Source organism: Trametes versicolor (assembly GCF_000271585.1).
Source record: "Trametes versicolor FP-101664 SS1 unplaced genomic scaffold TRAVEscaffold_7, whole genome shotgun sequence".
NCBI lineage: Eukaryota > Fungi > Basidiomycota > Agaricomycetes > Polyporales > Polyporaceae > Trametes > Trametes versicolor.
Genome location: NW_007360327.1, coordinates 1,776,987 through 1,796,459, shown reverse-complemented (window position 1 = coordinate 1,796,459; position 19,473 = coordinate 1,776,987). Strand labels below are relative to the sequence as shown.

At 55.8% G+C, this 19,473-nt stretch overlaps 5 protein-coding genes across 5 annotated transcripts; 4 read left to right on the top strand and 1 right to left on the bottom strand.

Moving 5' to 3' along the window:
- Window positions 1-720: 720 nt before the first annotated feature.
- Window positions 721-2,954, top strand: TRAVEDRAFT_48759 (uncharacterized protein; the record flags this gene model as incomplete). Its single annotated transcript, XM_008041153.1, has 22 exons — window positions 721-827; window positions 883-961; window positions 1,028-1,041; window positions 1,092-1,133; window positions 1,184-1,240; window positions 1,304-1,313; window positions 1,371-1,388; window positions 1,444-1,469; window positions 1,527-1,552; window positions 1,605-1,639; window positions 1,691-1,715; window positions 1,780-1,791; window positions 1,846-1,861; window positions 1,921-1,960; window positions 2,023-2,123; window positions 2,180-2,226; window positions 2,283-2,295; window positions 2,351-2,378; window positions 2,432-2,495; window positions 2,559-2,583; window positions 2,651-2,774; window positions 2,838-2,954. 22 exons carry the CDS (start codon window positions 721-723, stop codon window positions 2,952-2,954), a joined length of 1,026 nt encoding a protein of 341 aa, XP_008039344.1.
- Window positions 2,955-7,168: 4,214 nt separating this feature from the next.
- On the top strand, window positions 7,169-9,145 carry TRAVEDRAFT_21257 (uncharacterized protein; the record flags this gene model as incomplete). Its single annotated transcript, XM_008040870.1, has 4 exons — window positions 7,169-7,270; window positions 7,340-7,606; window positions 7,674-8,828; window positions 9,002-9,145. The coding sequence occupies 4 exons, from the start codon at window positions 7,169-7,171 to the stop codon at window positions 9,143-9,145; spliced, it is 1,668 nt and encodes a 555-aa protein (XP_008039061.1).
- A 1,099-nt stretch (window positions 9,146-10,244) lies between these two features.
- TRAVEDRAFT_48757 (uncharacterized protein) lies at window positions 10,245-10,913 on the top strand (the record flags this gene model as incomplete). Its single annotated transcript, XM_008041152.1, has 2 exons — window positions 10,245-10,325; window positions 10,386-10,913. The coding sequence occupies 2 exons, from the start codon at window positions 10,245-10,247 to the stop codon at window positions 10,911-10,913; spliced, it is 609 nt and encodes a 202-aa protein (XP_008039343.1).
- An 891-nt stretch (window positions 10,914-11,804) lies between these two features.
- On the top strand, window positions 11,805-13,537 carry TRAVEDRAFT_48756 (uncharacterized protein; the record flags this gene model as incomplete). Its single annotated transcript, XM_008041151.1, has 3 exons — window positions 11,805-11,915; window positions 11,976-12,248; window positions 12,311-13,537. The coding sequence occupies 3 exons, from the start codon at window positions 11,805-11,807 to the stop codon at window positions 13,535-13,537; spliced, it is 1,611 nt and encodes a 536-aa protein (XP_008039342.1).
- Window positions 13,538-15,644: 2,107 nt separating this feature from the next.
- Window positions 15,645-18,336, bottom strand: TRAVEDRAFT_150340 (inorganic phosphate transporter). The gene is made up of 11 exons (XM_008041611.1): window positions 18,143-18,336; window positions 18,037-18,090; window positions 17,909-17,967; window positions 17,701-17,847; window positions 17,545-17,651; window positions 17,359-17,482; window positions 16,908-17,296; window positions 16,593-16,848; window positions 16,272-16,530; window positions 16,098-16,216; window positions 15,645-16,032 (listed from the first exon to the last, which is right to left on the bottom strand). Exons 1-11 carry the CDS (start codon window positions 18,313-18,315, stop codon window positions 15,830-15,832), a joined length of 1,890 nt encoding a protein of 629 aa, XP_008039802.1. The 5' UTR covers window positions 18,316-18,336; the 3' UTR covers window positions 15,645-15,829.
- Between the last annotated feature and the right edge of the window lie 1,137 nt (window positions 18,337-19,473).

The following is a 19,473-nucleotide window of genomic DNA, read 5'->3' as shown; positions in this document are numbered from 1 at the left end:
TCCAGCTTCGCCACTTTCACTCAGGCCTTCTGCGTCAAACTCGTACTTTGACTGCTATTAGAAGTCTTTGATGGCCGTCACTGCTCTCTTGTCTCATTGAGCCTTCGAAACAGAGCGTCCTGAACACTGGCACCGGCGGCTTTATACCTGCTGAGCGGCCTATTCCCCAAATCAGCTTCCTGACAGGATCATCAAACTGGAGCATATACAGCTTTCCGTTTGCGAGGTGGTCCCAACTGTGACGATGATGCCGAACATATGAGCATGATATCGACATTAGTTTGGACGTCCATTCAAAGGCAGGTCAGCGTCCTCGGTTCTACTCTCCCTTCGAGTTTGCTGGCGGCGGTGTTAAGCGAGACCTGCTTAACTAACACTACTCTTCTATCAAAGGAAGGCCCACCTCCATCATCCCACCAGTCGCATGCTCGCCATGGTGAAGGCCGTCTTTGATAAGAAATAGCACACCCACGGCGGGCAGAGGTCATAAGACACGCCGGCGCAAATCGATCAGCGCCGTACATTGTCTTCTCTGCAAATCTGGCCGTGAGCTGCCATCGCTGGTGCCTCCCGGCGGCATTTCGAATATACAGAGAACTGAGAGAAGCTGATGTCCTGCGCTTCGTGCACACGGGCAATTCTCCGCGTGCACTTAAGTTAGCAGCTTTCCAACTATGAAGAGCCCTCCGCACGTTCACTTTCCCCCCGGTGCGATCAAGGATGAGCGCCGCCTCCGTAGGACTACCTGGGCTTCCCGCCAGCGGCGACCCCCCTAGCTTGGACAACACCTACGGCGCTACTTTGCTAGGTACATTCTTCGGTCTCATGTGCGTACAGTTCTGTCTTCTATTTGTCTGTCTTTCGACTCACATACCGTTTCAGCCTATATGGCTTGGCCATCCATCAAGTTTACAGATACAGTCGCATGGGTTTCAACGATTCCTGGTTCATTAAGGGATATGTGAGTCGCAATGATATCGTCACCTCAGTTTGAGGCCTCGTTCTTACGGTTTTCCTTTCATCCTAGGTGGCGTTCATCATGTATGTACAGGGTTTCAAAGACCTAGGTCTGCTGCTCAACCTCTTTTCAGGCTCGTGGACACGCTTCACGTCATCTTGAGCATGCATACGTGGTGCGTAGCATTTATGGGAATAGATCTTCTATCACTGATCTTCAACGAAGTTACTACTACCTTGTGGGCCACTATTTCCAACCTGCAGTACTGTTCACTCGAGTGTGGTATGTCGTCGCTGTCTCTTATCATTGCGAGCTTCCATTCACCCTACTTCCGCGCATTTGCAGGTCAATCGATGTACGTCGCCTTGTGTAGCGCGAGTCCGCATGTTTATCGTTTATACCTTGCACACAGAACCTCGGTCTAATAGCAGTACGTCATATCCTCTTGCCATTCTGGCGCTACAGCTGAACGATGTATTCAATAGGCCGTTACCATTGTCTCCTGCCAATGGTAGAGATAAACTATCATTTGTAGCAGCAAGATCACGCTTACCGACACTTGAAATAGCTTTTACGCTCGCCGAGTATGGCTCAGTATGTACCTTCACTATACCTGGATCAAATACATACTAAGTGTTTGGCGTAGTCGGTCCCAAGTACAGATTCCTGGTCGTCATCGCTGTATGCATTGCCCCAAGATACTCCAACGAACATAGCTGACTTCCTGTGCAGGTGGTCATCTTCTTAGGCGAACTAGGTACGTGATTGCACGTCTTAATGCCGACTGGTCATTGACACCGCTTCATTCGTTGTCGCCGTAGCATGCTCCACATGTAAGTCTGCTCCGACCATCGATGTCAGAGTGCTCAACTGACGATACAATATAGATGCAGCCGCGCAAGCGTAAGTGCGGAAGACTAGGTCGTGTGGTGTTTGTATATCCGACTCACCACGCCCTACAGGTCGTTGCTGCCATCCTACGGCGAGTTCCGGGAGCTCACTGTGAGTACTGAGTATACTACTCGTTATGTGCCAGTACCAGCGAATGACACGAACTTCTCTAGTGGCTCTACTCCGTCGCCTTCGCGCTCGTCGTGGTGTCGGATATCATTCTGACGACGGTGCTCATCTTCGTCTTGCACCGGAGTCGTACGGGGATTGCCAAGTGAGTGACACGAGTTCTTTCCGGATGTGTGATCATAACCTACTTTCATGATGTAGGACCGACTCCATGCTCGACGTTCTGATTGCATACATCATCTCAACAGGTACGTGTGCTTACTCCGCTGCCTTGACCTTACAATGCTGAGTATCGAACTCGCAGGGCTTCTCACAGAGTACGCCGACCACCTAACCCGGCCTTCATCTTCTGGCTGATGTCCGGCTACACAGGATTTTCAGTATTCTCTCCTTGATCTTCGTACGCGTGTCCCATCAGCTATGTGCTCAATTGAAACCAACTCGGACATACAGCCTCTTGTTTACCTGAACAGCACCAGCATGGTTTACATTGCACTCGATATCGTCGTCACGAAGAGTGAGTGGACGTTCTACACTACACCACGAACAGCAATAGGTTGCTAATACGCCGGTCTCCCAGTGTATGTGAATTCGGTAATCGGCACGTACGTATCAACTACCCCCCTTCGCACGTATATCGTGCACCAACGTTCTCGCATCGTTTCCGTACAGTCTCAACTTCAGGCGGACACTGGCGTCATACGGCACCGGCTCCGTAGCCCTGGAGATCGGGCTGAGCAACCTGCCTTCGGCCGGCCCGATCGAGTCAGACCCGCGATTCGCTCCGTCGTCATACGTAAGTCATCGTCCCGCATGTACATATCCCTACCGCGTTCGTTGACTCTTCGGCTTGCTGCAGGTCTCCCAGGGAGGAAGCATCTCGAACATCGTCGAGTACAAGGTCGCGCGGCAGCTCGGCCGGGACCGCGCCATAACGATCGACATGCCGAGGTATGGATCCAGCATGAATGTATGAACGAGGTGCTAGCGAGGACTGTCTTCTATCTTGCTATCGCTGGACTGGCCCTGGGGGCGTCCGTATGTATTCGGCGAGGCTTGTGTACTTTTATATGTACTCCCGATTGATTCCGGCGAACCGTACCTTGCTTGGGCATGTCCGGAGTCTGCGTTTGAGGAAGTCGGATCTCCAGAGCATCTCCCCTTCCTGCGTCAGCCCTCCACCGTCACGACGAACTTCCTCGCGACATTCGCGCACGACGCAGAGATCGCGTAGAGTCGGGGATTCAGAGCATGAAGAGTATCTAGGGTCAGAACTAGGTGATGAAGTTGCAAGTATGCACCACGTCCACAAACGCCGTGACAATGCAGCTCGTGCGGATGATTGGTCTGTCCGTCGGGAGGCTGCTCTCGGGCGAGCGGACTACGGTTCAACACCGCGCCGCTTCAAGCCTCATCGACAGTACATGCTGCCTCATGAATGCAGATGTCCGCAACGCGCCCATAAGCGGCCGCAAGCGCTAGTGAGCACGTACTCATCTTTGGATGATGCAGTGTTCGGATTTGGTCAACTCACCCATATCTCCTGATTATGCTATGATCTTCACCTTGTTACTGCTTGCTGTTGTTTGTGCCTCGTGTACATATTGGCCTGGCGCGGCACCCCTTCGAATTCGGATCATTTGAAAGACACCATCCAGTAAGTATATGCCATATCTGTGAGGCACTGGCTTCATGACTCGGTGCACGTAGGTCATAGGTACCGAGGGGATGCCATATGACTTTAGCATCTAGAGCTGACACCGGGTATAGTTCTGTGTGACGCTCACTCACCATCGATATTGACCCGACCAGATAGGAAGCTCCGAGCAGGTCGTTAGAAAACCTGGAGATCACGTTTGCGCTGTCAATGAACTGAAAGACCATGAACATCAACAACTCATAGTACGGTAAGACACGCCCGTAAGCTATGGGCACTATATTGATCTAAAATCATTTTAGTACCCATAGCTGACGGGTACAGCCCTGTGCGACACTAGCTCCGCGAATCGGTACACGTATGTAGATCACTTGCACGCCCGTGCCCACTCGCCTTCGTGGTCTGCGTCCGTCATCCCGAGGCGTACTACATGGACTCTTCCGATAGCGGGCCGCGCTCTTCTGGCCTAGACCCCAACCTGAGTACCCAGAGATGAGCTCTTAGTAGTGAAGAGTGTAGCGTCCGCGTCTGCGAGAGAGTGTATCTTGGATCCACTGAGTTTGGCAGGGAGGAGGAGGTGCTCAATATTCAATGACAAGAGAGACGAGAACAAGCGTCTAGAGACTCGGAGTAATCGATCGCAGCATCTGAACAGATCGAACTCGTTCAATCCAGGATCTGGGAATTTTTTTCATTGGCTGAAGCCTCGACGCAGACTCACGCGGGGCCGCATAAATCACTGATGGTGGTACCACCGACCAATATTGTCAGATACCACCGAAACGAAGGAAGGTCGAAAGAGAGCTCGCGTACGGCGGCGGCGGAACCATGCGCCCTGAGACGCAAGGCGCTTCCTCCGTGTCGGACTTGCCTCCTCCCACCACATCGCTAGTCCATGCGAGTCTCGACATAAGCCTCCGTGGTATAGAGGTTCGTCTAGCAGTAGGATAAAATGCTGATAGTATGCCAGGCATTTGCTTTGCGTCGCGGATCGAATCATCAAGCAAAAACACGCTTTGTTAGCCCTGAAGTCACTTGGACTGCACGTCTGATGCCTCACTAGGGGCTACCCTAGCTCAAGGGTCCACGAGTACTTATAACGTGTTCGACGCTTCCATGCATGCGCGCAAGACCACCACCGTCGCCGCCTCGCCTTGCTACCCTCGGCACCCTTAGCGCGCTCGGCGGCGGCGTCCTGCTCTGTTGCCACATCAAGGACAAGCTCCGCCGCAACCGTCTCTCATTCAATGCCTCGCAGGAGGCCTTCAGAAGCCGTCTCGCGTCGCTTCGCTCGCAATCCACCGTCCCCCAGGGCGCCCTCCACCGACGACATCCCGGCGCTCTCGCGCGACTCGCACATGCGTTCTGGGCACTCCGGGACAGGAGCTGGAGCGGAATGCAGCCGCAGAGCTCTGATCGCTCGAACTCGCGCCCGATCGAGAGCCGCGCGAGACCGCGGAGTCGTACAAATCGTGCGAGTTGCGCTACTCGACGCCGAGCTTCGAGCGCCGCTCACGCGACGACCCGCATTCCACGTCCGCGTCTGCGTCGTCGTCGCTCCTCCCCGCGCCAGGGTAAGCCCTTGCCTTGTTCATACCCATACTGGGCGCGGGATCGATGCACGCGCGCCGCTGCCAGAGACGGCCGTAAAATCAGAGAGGGAGACGGTGGATATCGGCTTGTAGTAGAACGCCGCGTCGATTCGGCAGAAGCAAGGGGCGCAGATCGGAGCAGGGGGCCTGTATGTGGTGAAGCAAAGCATCGGGACAGTCACCTTTGGCGAGTGTCGGATGTGTGCGCTCACGCGTGGGTAGGAACGGCAGTAGCATTGCGGTAGGAAACTGGAGAAGGACTACTATATTCGGTGTGGCATAACAGCCGTTAGGTTTCGCGATCCACAATGGCGTGTGTCGATACAAGGAGTGCAGTTGTGTGCGTATCGCGTGCAAACGACTCGGCCTGTTTCAGTAGGACGGAAGACGAAAGCCACACATTGGTTGGCGCTCGGTGGCGGGATATTACCGCATCTAGACAGCGGCGGGATCACCCGCTCGTTGCCCAACGTTCTGCCACGAGGCTCCTCGCCGCCAAGTTGTGGACCCTTGCATCTTGAACTTGACGATCCTTCCTTCCCCGACAACTCTGGTCTATAGGTCAGTGATAACCAAGAGTCCTCCATCCGCATACTTCCGACTATTGCTATCTCAAGCAGTAAGGAATCAGCCAGTGGTGATGTCGCCGGATCCGCTCGCCGAGGGCCAGTGGCTCCTCGTACATGACCTGGTCACTGTAGATTCCGACGGAAACCTAGGGAAGTTCCGGGGACCTATCCCATGACAGGACCTCGACAATCCACTCGGCGCTTCACGCGCACCGACCGCTAAGCGACGAACAACAGCTGTCTTTGAACAATGCCTCCCCGCGCCTGGGTCGCAACCCTCTCGTCAGCCGCACGAAGGGCAAGTGTCAAAATGAAGGCCGCGTCGGACGCCCATCATAGAGGATGATCTCTACGTTGTATGCGGACATCAACAGACGTGCTGGCGGTATCGTCGGATTCCGAATACGAGTGACGGCATATTAACGGGGCTAGGCACTTCGGAGAAGCCAAAGGTACGCCCCCCCCCCTTAATCTCTGTTTCACATCACATCACGCTTTTCTCATGGGATCTGCAGATTGTACAAGTACCGCAGTGCTTAACAGAATATACACCGTCTTTACGCCACCCTCGAAATTCCGTCTCGAGCCTTGACAACCTCTCGCCATTACCCCAGGATCCGGGCTGTATGTCTGACTGGCTGAGTGCTGCGCGCCCGGGCCCGGGGCTGCGCGACCAACTGGCGGCGAACTGCCATCCTCATGGGCTACGTGTGAGGCTCGCGTATGTCCACCAGAGACCAGCGCGTGCGCTCATCACTCCTTTTTAAGAACAAAGGGATGCACGCTGACAGGCAACACGCTAGATCTCAACCGTGGAATCTGCACAGCGCTTCTGCCTCGAGGCCACCTGTGCAGCCGACTCCGACTCCAACTCGACCTGTAGTTTTGTAATTCAGCGTCGTAGGAAGCTCGGCGCGCGTGGTGCTATACACCGTCAGAATATCACACAAGACCCCTTGTAGGACGCGCGGGGCATCAGTGACTCGGCGGAGTCATCGCGAGTCTAGGGACGTCTCCTTTCGTGTATTTGGGCGCAGACCCGGTGCTGGTTCTCGGTTTTCGCCGTTTTGATAGAAGCTCTTGGTGCTCACCGCCGCTGCCCTGCGGTGCATGTACATGAGGTTCTAGCATCGTTCTCTGATGCACGTGCAGAGCGGGCTGGCTCTGGGGCACGCCGTTGATGCTGTGTCTTTTCTCACAGACACAACTCCGACGGTGGTGGTTCGAATTTAGTACAAGAACCACGGCACCGTTCCTCGGACCTCAACTGTGGCGAGACTCTTGTGCGCTATATCCTCCTGGCACTCCACCACGACGCGAGTCGCGCAAAGTTTACTCCACTACTAGCGTCGCGCCTTCCCATTTATCCGCCATGTCGCGCGCAGAACTCTCGCAGACTGGCGAAACAGCCCCGCAACGCTGTCCCATAAACATGACCTGGGACCTCCCCCAAAAAATCAAGAAGTCTTTCCCCGTACGTCCTGTTCCCTGATGCGCGGATGTGCGTAGCATTATACTAACCATGGCGTCCGGCGTCGCTTAGGATGAAGAACAGCAGAAAGGATACAATTTGTTCCGAGTGAACAAATCGCCACCAGACCCGGCGCCCCGATCACAAGCAGCCATCCCCATCCCCATTAAACCGCGCCCAGCCTCAGGCCCTCGCGCGCACCTCGACAAAGCCTGCGACCCGCGGGAACCGACGCACTCGCCCACAGAGGCGCAACTCTCCCCTCAAGCCATCGGAGGCTCGCCACCAACTTTGATGGATCCCGCATCGGTGGCGGCGCACAAGCCTTCCGCGCACGCTGTGAGTTTCTCATGTTAGCATCGCGTACAGGCAGTCCAGAGAGCTCAATGGAGGACGTCGTATACAGTCCGCTGGGAAGCGCACTGGCAATGCGATCTCCAAATCGAACGGGTGCCGCAACAAGAGAGTGGGAGATAATGGGTTCGATGCGCATGGTCCGCTCCCCTCACTGCCGCACCCACACATACCCTCCCAACAAACGGTGCCTTCTCCCTACCTCCGTCGGTCGTCGTATCTAGCGCACAGATCACAACGCACTCGCCGTCGCGGCAATGGTGGCCCCATTGACCTGGACTCGGATCTACGTCGTCTCACGCCACAAGAGGGTGACTTTGGGCGGCGACGTCTCCGCGACAAACTGCGAATCCTCGAAAACACATTGAACCAAGTCAAGGCTATCGAAGAGGCATTGGCGCGGCGAGGTACTCGTGCCCCAGCCCACGCCCCCGGTATCAACTCGGTCGGCTCTGTCTCTGCCCCTCAATGTGGCCTCGCGACGGGATCGAGGCAGACCGGCGCCAGCTACGACCTATGGGCGGGAGTACATCATTTCGACACCACCGCCATTGACCCGAGCCTCTTCAGCGACCGCCAGCGCCAGGGAGAGCTCATCCCCGAACAGCACCCTCGTCACCAGCACACGCAACATGAAGACACGTGGAACGTACCGGCCCCAGGACCTCCCCATCACAACACCCGCGCCCGCGTTGAGGTCGAGAGTGAAGCTTGCGTCCAGCCCGCTCACCGTCAGCAAGCGCATGCTCACGCTAGTGCGGACGGCCGCATCGTCGCCGCGCGATCGTCATCTACGTCTCATGGCGATCCCACTCAACCGCGCTTCTATCCTGGACAGGCTGGATTCGGCGAGCAGGATGACGTCTCTTGGGCTAGTACTCTTGCAGGATACCCAGCCCCCGAATCAGTGATCGTCCAGGTCGATACCGGACTGGGCGATATCTCCAGCGGCATCCCCAGTGCCGGTGTATGGGCTGCTGAATGCCTCGCTTGCATTGATGGAGCTATGCCTTGCGACGTGCCTGTCGTGGGCCTCGGACCAGAGTCGCAATCCGATTTCGAGGGCACTCACCATGCAGCGCCTGATGAGTATCTATGGGGCCCTCCAGCGCTGATGGAGCGGTGGTGGGGTCCGGCCCTGGCAGCTTCTATACCAGCTGGCTCTACCGATTCGGAACCCCGCATCGCGCCCTACGAGGGACAGCGGGTGAGCACGTATACCTCTTTGGGTGGTGCAGTGTCCGAATCGGCTCTTCGTCATACCTATATCCCCTCTTTTTCTTAGCATTCGTTGCACCGTACCGTCTTCCACATTTCCTTTGGACCCAACGTGCTATTCATCTGGTCAAAGTTGTCTTTTACCATAGTATCGCCTAACAGCCGATCGGCTCGGTGAAGCTCCTTTCGAATTTGAATGATTTCCAACCTCCTTCGCACAGTCCAAGACTAGATGAATGTGAGGACAGTTCAAGAGAGGACTACATGACCACTGCTGTTTTGGGGTTTGAGACTCGGTACCCGTAGGCTATAGGCATCACGGAGATTCTAATCTTCGTAATACCTATAGCTGACAGGTACAGTTCTGCACGACACTGTCCATCGGTATTGAACGTACTATGTATGATGCGCCGCGCGGTATGCTCGATCTGACTTGAGCATCGCGTGTACTCCATGCTAAGCAGATGTGGTCATGGGCAGCACGTACAGTGATACGGTGCACATTGGTGCTTACCTTCGAGACGTATATGATCCATCATGATGCTCCTCCAGTGGTACATAGGCCGTGTTCTCTTTAGCTAAAGAAAGCTAAGCCGCGACCTGAGACATCCTCAGTAGACACACAGAGGCGATGAGTACAAAGGAGTGCCTGGGAGACAGAGTACGGGGAGGTTATAAGTGCGCTGGAAGTGAACGACCTGGGGGCTAGGATCATCGAGGCGAAGGAGATCTGAGTGAGAAAACATTTGGACGGCATCATGATCGATCGGACACCCATTTGTGTAACATCTGGACATATCAGGACTCGTTCAATCCAGAATCTTGAATTTTTTTCAATAATGAATCATTGTAGCCTCGACGCACACCTAGAGACCAGTCTGCGGTCGCTACTTCTGGAACCGATGAACAATGCTAGTCGTCACCATAGTGGAGGAACTTAAGAGAGAGAGGGCGCGTTAGGCCGCGGCGGGACCAATCGTTTCATCAGGAAAGAGGCGGGCCGAAGCGCTATATAACACACGGCGCTGGCGCTTACTCCGTGCGCGAACTTAACTTTTCCCTCGACATTGCTAGTCTATGCGACATTTCAACCCAAGCGTAGCCGGAACTTGATCATGTTTTGGAGAGGTACGGAGACTAACGGTAGTATGGCTGATCATCATGCGCAGCCAGATATTTTATTTGCGTCGCAGATCGAGCACGAACGCGCTTTGTTTAGCCCCGCTTGGACTGCACGTCTGAGGATCCGGAGCTACTAGGGCCTTCAGCCACGCCACTGCTTGCTTGGACCAGCCTACGAACATATATATCTGACCTCTTCTGCGATTTTCCGAGACTTCGTTCACCTGCAGCATCCCACAGCTCACTCAACCTAACACCTTCTACGCCATCCTTCCAAGCCATTATGCCTCGAGTTCGCAACAGCAACTCAACGGTCTCGTCTTACAAGCCCAGGGGCGTCCCTGACGTTCCACTCAATGCCGATGTGAGTCTCTTGACCAATATCTACGGAAACGGTGGAACTCAACTTGACCGCGTGCCGCAGCACTACGACGAGCACGAGCTTACTAGCGCAAGTGTCCCGCTTCCGCCTCCAGGCTCAGCAAAAAACCCAGTTGTCATAGAAGATGACGAAGACGCCAGACGGCACCGCGCGCTTCTTGCTCTGGGACCGCCGCCTGGTCTCGAGAACAACCCCAGGCGCTCCGATACGCGCCAGACAACGAACAACAGTCAAGCCCAATCCTCTACGAGCAACAACCGGTCTCAGCCCTCGACCAACAATCTCGCGCAGGGATCATCTTCCTCGCGCACGAGCGACCGCGACGCACGCGCGGGCCCGTCGTCTGCCGCGGAGCCTGCGGCTGACCAAACGAGGTACAAAAAGACCGCATCGCACGGGCACGCCCCGAAGACGTCTTCCCCGCTCAAGCAAGTCGCCTTCAAAGCTTCGACACACGTGTTGGCCGTACCAGCCACCCAATACCGCTGGCACATCCCTCCGCGGGGATACTCAACGAGCACTGTGTCCGTCAACTCGGTCACCTCGTCGGATTCCGAATACGACGAGTGATGACGTTACCGAGGCTGAGTACATCGGAGAACCCAAAGCTACGCCCCTCTCGTTTCCCTCGTGACGCTCCTTGCTTAGTATCCGTATCGTGTAATAATCTCGTCCTCCTATTTCCAATGGTATAGAATGTTTCCCGCGCCACCATCATGCAGGTCTTTCGCGCCCTTACCCTGCCTCTGTTTTGGCCCATAAGGAGGCTTCTCAGGAGACGATGCGGGAACAGCGCGGCACGCCCGAGGGCGCCCGCCCAACCGGTGGCGCACTGCCCTCCTCATGTGGAATGCGTGAGGCCTGTGCACATACCTTGGAGCCTGCGCTCATCGTTCCTTTTCCAGAACAAAGGCATGTACGCTGGCAGGCAACACGCCGAATCTCAACCGTGAGATCTGCCCTGCGCTGTCGCCTCGAGGCAATCTGTACGGCTGACTCTAAGGCAGGTCTCGCAGATCAGTACCTGAGGAAGCACCGCGACGCGGGGCAACGTGGCTCCAAATATCACCAGGATATCACAGGGAAACCCCTTTTGTGACGTGCGCGATGTGCATGACTCCGCGCGAGCCCGGGGACGTCCCATTAGGTGTATTTGGGCGCGGTTCCGGAGCTGGTTCTCGGATTTTGCCATTTGATCGAAGCTCCTACTGCCCACCGCCGCTGCGCAGCTGGACAAGTAAATGAAGTTCCATCGCCCTCTGATGCACGTGCAGAGCGGTGCGCCTTTGAGTTCTAGGACATGCCGCTGATGCTGTGTCATTTTCTCACAGACACAACTCCGACGGAGGTGGCTGGAAAGTACAAAAGCCGCCGGGACGGGCGCGGCACCGTTCCTCAAGTGTGGCAACGTCCCTGCTCGTTCTTTCACCCCTGTATATACACACTGACACCCTTCGCACCATGGTGGCGCGTAAGAAATCCTCATATGAATCGAAGAAAGATAGAACTCCCCCGCCCTCCTCTCCTCAAACGCCGTATGAGACCCAAACGATAATCAAGAATGCCGTCCCGGTATGTCCCCTCGCCTGTTATGTCTTGAATGTGACTAAGCATGACGCTCATGTTGTTTAGAACGTCGAGGAAAGACGTGCACGGTTTGGAAGGATGGACTTCAAATTAACCAAAGAGCAACGAGGCCTAAGACGACAGCCCATTCTCATCACGGCACCCCCACCAGTGGTTAGCCCCTACACGCTCAGGCACCGCAAACGCGTTTTCCGCTATACAGCGAAGAAACATGTGCAACGGTCCGACCAGGCGGAGCTCCCTCGTCAGACCGTCGTCTCGCCACCGATTTTGATGGGTACGCAATCGATGGCGGCGTCCGAGTCTGCCCTCCGCGCTGTGAGTCTTCTATATCAGTATCACAGAAATGGGGCTTAACGGACGACATACCTGTAATACAGTCCTACGGCAGAGAACACGCTCGCGCCACCGCCCCCAGAGCGAACCAACGCCACAGTGGAGGTGCGAGAGGTTATGGGATCGAATTCGAGTCGCAAGGTCCCCCCTCCGCACTACCGCATCCAATCATTCCATCTCTCCAAGCGGCGCACCCTCCCAACCTATCCCCAGCACCGTCTTCCCTTGTGGATAGACCGAAGCGCTCTTACCATCGCGACAGACGCACCCCCAACTTTCCGCGTCGTCTTGGGTCACCCTACGTCGATACCCGGCAGAGGCCCACTCCGTATGACAAGCCGCAGGCCCCGGTCGACACGTCGAAGCGGATCAAGGCAGGCGCGGAGGCATCGGCGCCGCGAGCTACTGGCGCTTCGGCTTCCAACGCGGTTGACCTTGCCTTTGGCCACCTTCAGCCTGGTGTCGCGACAGGATGGCTACAGAGCGGCGCCAGCTATGTCTCGTGGACGGGAACGCCGCACTTTGGCACGACCGCGAGTTACCCGACCTTCAGCGACGGCCAGCGCCGCGGCGTTTTCACTTCCGCGCACATCTTCGACGCCCGGTACTCGCAGGAACATCTCGGCGAGATGGCCCTTGCTGGCCAGCATGTGGGGCGCATGCATTATCCTCAGCATATGCAGCGTGTGGACGCATCGGACATACCTGTGCCGAGGCAAGTACAGTTGCCTCCTCACGCCCCCCGCGTCGCCGTCAAGATGGGGTCCCATCCGTTCCAGCCTGCACTCCAGGAAGTTCATTCCCATGCTGGTACAGACGCTCGTCTCATCACCGCCGCACCCTCGTCTCGATCCCGGGGTGATCCCACCCCGTCCTTCCATCGCCCCAGCCCCGAGCGACAGAGCGAGCTTCGGGACGCTCTCCCAGGGTCCGTCACCTCCACAACCCACCGGATCGACAGTGGGCGTTACGGTGGCGGCACCGTCGTTGCGAACGAGTCTGATACTATATGGACAGCTCAGACTGCGGGGTCCGACGAGGCTATCAGTCTTGAGCTGCAGCCGGCTTCAGGGAGCGCTCATGAAGCGACAGCTCGTTATCCCCAGATATCTCCCCTCCTCGGTGAGAAGTGGAGGGATTCGCTCCCGCTAACTCCCCCGCAAGTCGGTCTAGCAAACTCGGAAGATCACCTCAAAGAGTTTCGCAATGCGCCGAAAGTGCGCATGAGCACATATTCCTCGTTGGATGGGGCGGTGTCCCCAATGTTTTGATCGTGGTGCCTACATCCTTATTTCCGTTTGTCAATCATAAAATGACACCTGTTATCCGCTCCGATTTTGTCGAGTTGCTCTTTTCGAGTGATAATCGTGAACGACCCAATGCTAAGCACTTGTAGCTCGGACGACGTCGATAGTGACGATTCGGCCGTACATTATGCAAAACACGTCCTAGCTTGATACTCACTAGCTATAGGCACCACTACGATATCAGAGTATAATAGTGGTGCCTACAGCTGGTGAGTACCATTCCAAGCAATCCGACGGAGCGTCGATCTCCGTGTAACACACTAGATGCGATTTGAGTATCCAATTACCTCAGAGCACTCGTGACGATGGACTCGTACCGATGGTGCAGATCTTTCCTTCCCTTTTACGCATGTCCTCTCTTCTCTCGAACCGATACTGCTGTCAGGGAGGGGTAGCAGTGGAAAAGATCCTCGTGTGTGTCGACGGGTAGCCAGGAACAGAGAATGTAGGGGAAATCCAGATAGGAATGCTTGCCTGAGCGATCGTTGGAGGTGGTTGGCGCGAAAGAGAGGAGAGATTGACGATCTCGACAGGGATCTGATCCTAATCAGGCGCCTGTGTTATTAGCCTCTGCGATCCGGAGTCCTGAATATCCGAATCGAGCAGATACTTGTTCAAGTCTTTCACAGTTGCGCAACCAGTCACCAAAAATCCGCCTCTCATCGCAGTAAATAGAGGCAAATGGTGGCTTTATAGAAAGAGTCTGCCCGCATGCTCCCCACGTATGGTCAGTCGTCTCGAGGACACACTGCACCTACGCCTCTCTACCAAAGCAGCGAAAAAATGCAGTCACAGTAGCGGAAAAGTGTGTTGGTACGAAAGCCCTTGGAGGCCTTCGAGGCCTTTGTATCGAGGTCTCTATCTAAGGTTTAAGCTATCCATGGTGCGCAACGAAGATCAACACGGCAGACTGATGCCTTCCGTACAGTGCATCTTATACCAACATCGCTGGCCTGGTCCTGAATCTGAACGATTTAAAAGGCTATAATGCACCAATATTTTAGAGATTTGGGAATCATTTCCCGTAGGCTATGGGTACTAGAAAGATATCCATTCTTTTTACAACCCATAGCTGACGGGTACGGTTCCGCGCGACGCTGGCTATATAGGTACAGATCGATATTCACAGGCTATGGGCACTATTATGACATATGTTATACCTCATGCCCATAGCTGACGAGTGCCATTCCATGCGGTATCAGGTCGTGCGTGAAACTCCTGAACTCAGATCACTAGACTCGCCCTAGATGAGACAGAGTCAGTCGCAAGGGCTTGCTTTACGAACGGCCCGTACTATGCGACGGTGCAGATCTACGCTCACCTTCTGTCAGCACGGATACCTGAAACACCTTGATACTCACTGGCTATAGGCATCATTTTATATCAGATCATAGAATAATGCCTATAGCTAATGAGGATCATCCCGTACACTACCTACCTTCTAGTAGCAATCCGGCGGAGCGTGAAGTTCTGTACAGATCATTTTACATGATTTGGGATCGAGCTTACTGAGAGCATTTGTGATGGACAGTCATGGATTTGTACATTGCGATGGTGCAAATCTTTGTTGGCGTACCTTCTGCGCATATCCTCTCTTCTCCCGAGGCAATACTGCTGTCATGGGAGGTGAAACAGTGTAGAAGACCTTCATGAGTGTCGGCCGGTGCCCAATAGCAAGGGATGTAGGGGAGGTTTCAAGCGGGAAGGCTTGCCTGAGCACTTGCAGGTGTTGGCGTGTTTGAAAGAAATCTGACAGATTCGATCTCGACAGGGATCATGATCAGACGCCTATGTTATGTCAGCAAATCGCAACTCGTTCTATCCCAATCGGGCAGTTCTCCAAGAACTTGTTGCTGCCGGGTAACCTTTCGACCAGCGACAACTGATGCAACTCCGAATCAAAACCACGGAGGTGACGACCGCGACGTTTTCATATGGAGGCTTAACTTGTAGGAGCCAAGCCGGTTCCCGGGCCTTTCGACCACATATTCAATCAGGCCCTATCGCACGACATGTACCAATAGGACAAACAGGTTACTCTTTACAGTACACTTAATATCAACATGCTAGACTAGTAATGTACACATAGAGCGCGATATGCCCCTCTCTACCCCTCCTCTTCCCCTCAAACATATCGACGCGAACAGTGCCTTCCAAGATATTCTATCCATAACACAAACGAAAGTAGAATGAAACGAGGATAAACATATAGCGAATTGAGTAAGGACCGGATGTGCCAGGATGAGGCGGACGACACTACGAATTCACAGACAAATCGGACATGCTCGCGTACCGCTCGCCGTGCGACGACACGGATGTGCCTTTCCGCCGGCCGCGCGCGGAGAACGCGGTCGGCGGGCGGGATGGGCTGCTCGGGGACTCGAGAGGGTTCAGCCTGATCGGTGTTGGCTCGAAGTCGCTGAGGTATCCACTGCCGGCATAGTCGGAAGCAGGAACCGCTAATGAAGGAAGGTTAATATGAGATATATCCCCAGCCACACACTGAAGCATGGTGTTGACTCACGCTGGATGAAATCATCTTGGCTCTCGTTCGACAGCATCTCGAGCGTCTTCTGGTTCGTCTCGGGTATCAACAGCGTCGACAGGATTCCCGTGAACATGAAGAACGCAAAGATCTCCAGTCTGTACCCCGTCTCCATCAGCATGTATGCACACCCACAAAAAAGGGAGCACTGACATGTGGTCGAGGAACTTGTTCGGACCGCCGACGTCCTTGAGCCACTGGAACGCGAGCTGCGCGACCACCGCGCCAAACTTGCCGCTCGCCGCAGAGATGCCGTGCGCCGTCGCCCGGTAGCGCGTCGGGAACACCTCCCCGGGGATGATGAACGTCGTCGTGTTCGGCCCAAAGTTCTCGAAGAAGTTCGCGATGCAGTAGAGCACGACGAACGCCGCGCGCCCCCCAGACGTCGCGTTCATCCGCTCGTACGCGAATCCTACCAGCGCGGCGCATCAGTGCCGTCCCCCTGGCAAAGGCAAGGCGGGAATGAAGACGAACCCATGATTAGGAAGAGCACGGTGAGCACCGCGAAGCCCATGAACTGGATCGGCTTCCGGCCCCAGCGGTCGATGAAGATGAACGTGGCCCAGTAGCCGGGGACCAACCCCGCCATCGAGAGGATGATGTTGCCGAGACTGGCGTTGTGCAGGTTTTGATACACTGCAGCGCCGGGGGCGAGCCCCTTCTTGGGTGAGCCAAAGCCGATGGCGCTCAGGATGATGGACGAGTTCAGTCCAAGGCCGTAGAACGCGATCTGTGACATGTACTCCTGTCAGGGCACATCATGGGATGCTTAAGAGCAAGAAGGCTTACATCGAGAGCGAACCACGAGTATGCGGTACCGATCAGGATCTTCAAGTTCTCCCACCGCGAAAAGTAGGACCTAAAGTCATCCCTCGTCGCCTGCCTCGCGATCACCCTCTTCCCCACCGCGTCCGGGTCGACGGTGTACGTCTCGGACTCAACGAGCAGCACGCTCAGGTCGCGCCCCGCCTGCCGGATGTTGCGCTCGATGTCAATCGTGAACCGCGGAGTCTCGGGGATCGTGAGCCGGAAGTAGAGCGCGATCGCCCCGGGGATGCACCCCAGCCCAATTATGAGCCGCCAGATCTGGTCGAGCGCGTGCAGCACGCCGGAGGGGTCGTCGTGGATGAAGGAGCGTTTGTAGGTGGAGACGATGATGAAGGAGAACAGCGTAGCGCCTGGAGGAGGGGTCCGGTGTGAGAGAGATGTAGCTAGACGATGGCGTAGCCGTTGTACTCACACAGTTGGCCCCAGCCTTGATTGGCAAAAACGGCCGTCATGACTCTACCGCGTATGTAGACTGAGGAGAACTCGGAGGAGATGACCGCGCTGATGGGATAGTCACCTCCGATTCCGATACCCATCTATGTCGCACCCACAGCCTGAGGTCAGGCAAGGTGTCGGGATGACACGGCAGTGCACGTACCATGAACCGCCAGAAGGTAAGGATCCCCATCATGCTGACACCTATCCCCGGCGCGCACAGGGTCTGCCCAAAGGTGGCCACAATGATGAGCATGAGCTCCATCCCATCTAGGAAGTTGGTCAGCGCTTCGTATTATGGTTAGGAGAGCGCACTTACATATGCGCTTGCGGCCAAGCACGTCAGCAAGCCATCCAAACAGCAGCTGTCCAAACAGAACGCCGGCGGGGGTGGCAATCTTGATGCCCACCTCTTGAGCAGTGGTGAGGTGACGGTTCGGCAAATTTGAGAAGCTGGAGTCAATGCCTACAACACGTGAAGACGATAAATGTGAACGGCTAGGATATTGCGCGTCACTAACACATACCTGTGCCATAGAGATACCCCAGCATGACCGAAACGATGTTGATGGCGAAGATATCATACCTATGACGCCGCAGAAGAACGCGTATGAATACCACGACCAATGAGCCCGCCGTTGCTGCGGAGACTCACGCGTCCGTGAAGAAGCCGGCCCCGGAAACAAACGCAACCTTGACATGGAACCAGCTGGCGAACAGATCGTCAGCACCGTCCGCGCCGCATAAGGGCAAGCACGTACGAGAATTTCGCGTTGTCGATCTCGGTGAGCAGCGCGCGCCGGGTCTCGTTCAGGTGACGAACATTGGGTGCCCCGGCTAGGGCGCCCGCGTTCTTGCCCGCGCGGTGGGCCGCGCTTCGATCACCGAGGGCCCGCGCCTTGATGCTGTCCGACGAGACGGTGTTGGCGCGCATGGGATCCAGAGGAGTGTGTTGACGCGTGTGTTGTGTGGGCAGGTAGGGCTTGCGCCCTCATCGACGTCGAGTGTGTCCAGCTGCGGGGGAGAGCGCGCACTACAGAGTCTTCGCAGCCGCCGGGGAATGCCCTAGTACTTATACAGATTGGGATTTTAGCTCGCGCTCGGCGTAGTCCCTCCCCAGAACCAGAACCGGCGAGCGCCGCGGCCCGTGCGCAGGTGCCTGGGGCTGCATTCACAGCGGCTAACGCAGAAGGGTCTTTCAGACGGACAGATCGGAACGCCCCAGAACGCGAACACGTACCTATCCCGGATGGTGACGGCTGCAGACGGCGGGTGTCCCCATACCGCAGCGGCGCCTGGCGTGGGCGAGACAGGCTGCAGCGATGGCCTGCCGGCGGTCAGTGGCAGGATTAGAGTACGAGTTGAAACCGCGTTCTTACTGTCCCCGCGGGGTTCTGGCGGGCGGGCGCGGGGCCGCAATGGAACGGAGATTGCTGCGATCCAAACAGTCCGGGGCACCGCCCGAGCCCACAGCGGTGGGCGGGCTCCCAGGGTCATACAGACCGCCAATTGCGCTGGAGCAGCAGCGCACGTGTGCGACGCGCTATCGCGAAGTCACGTCCGTCTGCCTTCGAGCGAGTGTTGGGCGTGAGCGATGATGTCTTGGCCCCTGTGAGTGCGCGACACGGCACCTAGCCTAGACGTGCCACCGTTGGGTGATCGACCTAGTAGGGCAATTACGTCGCACTTGACCAACATCCGACCCCGGAGTCTGGAATGGCGTTGGTAGATCGCAGCTTGAATGCCGCCGTTTGATTGACATTAGTTCACAATCGTAGAATACCAGAGCAGAAATCAGAGGATGGACGTCAAGTTGGACGACGCGCTCTGGGGATGACGGCCAGAACTCTGCCACATTCAGGGCAGTCCCAAGCCACATTTGCCGCCGCGAGCAAAGTCACCGCTCCAACGGAAAGTGGCAGTACTGAATGGATGTCAAAGCGCCAGGTAGAATTCGAGAAAGACGGTCGGGGGATGTCCTGGTTTAACGTCGCGATCATGGCGGTACGGCGGTACAAAGGTGACCGTCGGGCAGTGTGCCTAGGAGATGGGTGAGCGCCTATTGCCTTGAGGCTACGTAGCGACCGCCGCA

Bases quoted from the DNA above. Each gene is read 5' to 3' on its own strand.
- TRAVEDRAFT_150340 (XM_008041611.1), bottom strand. From the start codon at position 18,315: ATGCGCGCCAACACCGTCTCGTCGGACAGCATCAAGGCGCGGGCCCTC. The intron at 17,483-17,544 runs GTACGTGCACTG...GGTGCGACATAG, and splicing joins TTACCTTCTGGCGGTTCATG to ATGGGTATCGGAATCGGAGG. The intron at 16,217-16,271 runs GTCAGTGCTCCC...GACGGGGTACAG, and splicing joins AACAAGTTCCTCGACCACAT to ACTGGAGATCTTTGCGTTCT.